The sequence below is a fragment of the Frieseomelitta varia genome, unplaced genomic scaffold, assembly GCF_011392965.1.
Source record: "Frieseomelitta varia isolate USP_RPSP 00005682 unplaced genomic scaffold, Fvar_1.2 scaffold_285, whole genome shotgun sequence".
Taxonomy (NCBI): domain Eukaryota; kingdom Metazoa; phylum Arthropoda; class Insecta; order Hymenoptera; family Apidae; genus Frieseomelitta; species Frieseomelitta varia.
Genome location: NW_025110018.1, coordinates 1,851,307 through 1,855,063, shown reverse-complemented (window position 1 = coordinate 1,855,063; position 3,757 = coordinate 1,851,307). Strand labels below are relative to the sequence as shown.

Below are 3,757 nucleotides of genomic sequence, written 5' to 3'. Positions count from 1 at the left end.
TATGATCTCTAGACATTGTTTTACTACATACAATTATTGTTCTACTATCACAAGATTAGATAAATGAAAACTAAATACAGTCGTGACTTACTAGAAAGATTTTATTGGTTGAAAAATTTGATTAAATTTCTTAGAGTGGTCACATTCTTTTAACTACTAGAAAGAAAAGCTACTAGATTAATTTTTAAATCACGTATAAACACAAACTGTTCTACCATCGTTTCGCAATTCGAAAAATGGCGTAGAAGGAACGCGACGAATCCTCCATCTGGCGGCTAAATTTTTCAACAAAACAGTTATCTTTTATACCTGCTGGATTGTCGCCACTTCCCCCTCTATTTTACCGTTCGAGTCTCTAGTCCCAACCCACCATTGTTGACAGTTTTCAAGGAAAGCTTCCTGCAGCTGTTGTGAGTTGCGAGAAACAAACGCTCAGTCTTGTTTCAGCTTTTCAACTGTTAACTTGTATGAAACATTTATACTTTCGTTCGTAGATAGTGATTGCAGATTCATACAGAATTGTGCACGTATTTCCGCTGGTATAAAGATTCATCGCAGAACAAAGAAAATGAGGTATTTATCGCAAAATGCCTTTCTCTATTCCCGCGTCTCTAAATTTCGTTTAATTAATCTTCATCGTGTATGATAACGTTTCCCACGATTTGAATCATTTAACATTTATTTCTGGCAAATTGTCAACTGTTCTGTCGCTGTGGGATTTGCGAAAGGAAGTAGTGTCAAATAGACAGAAGGAGAAATAGGCGGGAATCGAAAGACAGCAGGAACTGTCATACGAGAACCGCCATTTTCCGCCGTTTTCTCTTCTAAAGGCTTCCTATTACTAATTATGGCGTATTTTTACTGACATGTCAAACATTCCACCGATTGCTTATAAATTTCAGTTTTCCTACGTTTCGTGTCTTGCTGTATCAGAATCTTTGAGGAAAAATCATGTTGATAAGATTAGAAACGAGTTTTAAATATATGTATACGTGGCTTACTTATAGACTGACATCAATTATTTTGATCAAATATATTCTTCCGTTTGTGAAATTCTTTAGAATATGTGCAAATCTTTTTATTGTGGTACGATAAATATTAAATAAAATATTGTTATGCGAAATGAAAGGTTATATTTTGAGTTATGTTATAAGATGGTGTCCATTTCCTTTCACTGTACAAAGCAATATGCTATAGTCTAGACATTATTATAATAGATGTCAATAAATTCTAATAAATAACTGCTTGTTGATTTTTACGTTTGAGTATTTTTCATCCATGCTTCAATTCATTTCATTAAATTTTGTCAGTTTCATGATATTGCTTTACATTTTCATAGTTACATTTATTTTAATTCCTATAAAATAGTGAAATTTTAAAATATATTATATCTACTAATAATTATGTGCTATTTCAATAGCAGTCGTTGCTCGACTGCAGTTTCTATGTTAATTATGTGTATGTTTTAGACATACAATATTGTTTTAATTTTGTGAAATATTTTTTATAGTGGTAGATCCCAAATGACAGCAGTGAATGGGAAAAGACCATCTTCGATTCCATCCAGACATCAGTCTGAAACAGTAGCTCAACATTTTGACTTAATTAAATATATTTATGACTGTATGTATCGTGCTATTTTTCTTTGATATTTATATATCAAATTGTATTCATTATCAAGTTTTTCCTACTTCTGTTTACAGCGTGGAATACAGTATCTAGAGAATTAGATATGTGTCACAATCAACCTCACAGTAATTCTTCCAATTATAGAAATGGAGCGTCTGTCACATATTATCAAGAACGAGAACCAAATCCTCAACTCAAAGGTAAGTGTAGTCTTATTTTGTATATTAATTGAAATTGATACTTTTTAAGCTGATATTTTTTTTGTCATCATAGATTTTGAGCCATTTAATCTTGAAGCTTGGTGGGGACAGCGTGTTGTCCAAAGTATTACCAGGAATGCAAGTTCCTAGTGCCAGGCTCAACACATTGATTATAATCGAACATTCTCAAATAGACATAAGAAACAGAAAGGATAAATTCAGTGCTGCCGGAGGAAACTTTTCCATTTCTAGAAATAATTTATCGTGTATTCAAAAATAAGCGATGAAAGAAGAATAGTATAGGTATATACTAAGTATTTAGCAATCAATTTTGAATCTTTTGATAACAAAGATAGTATATTAGCAAATAATCAAAGATAAAGATGAAAGAAAGAGAAAGGGAAAGAGCAGGGTTATGGAAACATACATATTAGTATGAAAATGACATTCCTCTAATCTTTTATCGTATTTTAACATAATATCGCCTTTTCCTGGACCTTTTTACTCATCGTGTTTTTAAAAGTATTTTACATAAAAAAAATTGTTCTAAGCTGTTTCTAACAATGTCTTTCTAAGATTCAACGCGATGAATAATTAAGAAATATAGTGCATGCTAAAACTATTTATTTTATTTGTCACACTGGCAAACATAATTGTAAGAGATAGTTTGTATTATAAATCAAATTTTCATTGTTACTTAATGAGAAACTTAGAGTAATTTATCTTTTAATCCCTTTGTAATTAAAAACTTGGATATGGAATGCTGAATCGAGAGCACATAAATTATATATAAATTCTATATATTTCAATCGAAGGAAGTATGTGCGAAGAAAAACTTGAATTACCTTTTAAGGTTTATGCATATATGTATTTTTCCACGAATTGCATTTCACATTTTTAATAAATTTTTCCATTTACACACATGTAATGAAGTCGCACTTTAATGTAAAGAAGAAAAACAAAAAACAAAAATGCAAAAGGATAAAAGTTTTGAGATTCTCTAAAGAAAAATCACATGTGAGAACGTAGAATGCACCGCTATTTCTGACGAAACGACGAAGTGAATATTTAATTCTTACTCAAAATAATGTGATAATTATTACGATTTTAAATACAATTAAATCTATGCAATTATGTACATTTACTATGAAAATATGTATGTATGTAATGTATCTATGCGTGTATAGATATTATGTAAGAATCATCTCGTAACATTTTTAACGATAAGCAACAATAACAATTAATGTTTTTCTAAACTCGTGGACATCTTTACCAATTACTTGTAGTGGTATTTTTTTATGTACAATTGAATAGGAAAAGTATTATTACAATTATGATGAATCTAGTTCGATACTGTTATACATGTTATACAAAAATCGCTGTAACGTTAGGGATACGTGCACTTGAAAGAAAAAAATAGGAGTTGCTTCGCATAATGCTATTGAGTCAATGCCTTGATATAGTTTAACATCTCGTTATTTCCAAGCAAATGCGAATCCTTACCAATCATCGTTTCAACTTCATTTAACGTGTTCAGTTTTAAGGTCTTAACGATTCGTTCCAAATTACCGAGACTTCTCTCTATCGCACGTTTCTCGCTATTAAGCATCTAGATTTAATTGAAGAATCTAAAGTTGACATTTTGTATCGTTCTAACGAGATCTATGTTACGTTTTTTTCAATTGTATTGTACGAAATACAGCAAATAAGTATATATAAACGATGCAACGCTTTAGTTTTCGTTGTCAATACTCTTAACGAGTCAATACTCTTTCCACGTGTTAATTGTATTTATACTAAAGTTAGTTATAATATTATCAAGATGCGATTTATAAAGACTACATGTAAGAATTTCTTTTACATATGTAATTATAAATTTAGAAAATTTTTTTAACAATTCTTTCTAAGAAACGATGTAACCTTCTTTC

General features: G+C 30.3%; 1 protein-coding gene across 2 annotated transcripts; it reads left to right on the top strand.

Annotated features, from left to right (window-relative positions):
* The first annotated feature begins 375 nt into the window (after positions 1-375).
* Positions 376-3,552, top strand: LOC122529385 (MAPK regulated corepressor interacting protein 2-like). Of its 2 annotated transcripts, none has more exons than XM_043655476.1 (4): positions 376-573; positions 1,511-1,623; positions 1,704-1,829; positions 1,903-3,552. In XM_043655476.1, the coding sequence occupies exons 1-4, from the start codon at positions 569-571 to the stop codon at positions 1,977-1,979; spliced, it is 321 nt and encodes a 106-aa protein (XP_043511411.1). In that variant the 5' UTR covers positions 376-568; the 3' UTR covers positions 1,980-3,552. The 2 variants fall into 2 exon arrangements, with proteins under 2 accessions (XP_043511411.1, XP_043511412.1); XM_043655477.1 differs by lacking the exon at positions 376-573 and adding an exon at positions 622-1,086.
* The last annotated feature ends 205 nt before the right edge of the window (positions 3,553-3,757 follow it).

Excerpts from the sequence above, each read along its gene's own strand:
- LOC122529385 (XM_043655476.1), top strand. Across the intron at positions 1,624-1,703 it reads AATTAAATATATTTATGACT|CGTGGAATACAGTATCTAGA; the intron begins GTATGTATCGTG and ends TTCTGTTTACAG. Across the intron at positions 1,830-1,902 it reads ACCAAATCCTCAACTCAAAG|ATTTTGAGCCATTTAATCTT; the intron begins GTAAGTGTAGTC and ends TTGTCATCATAG.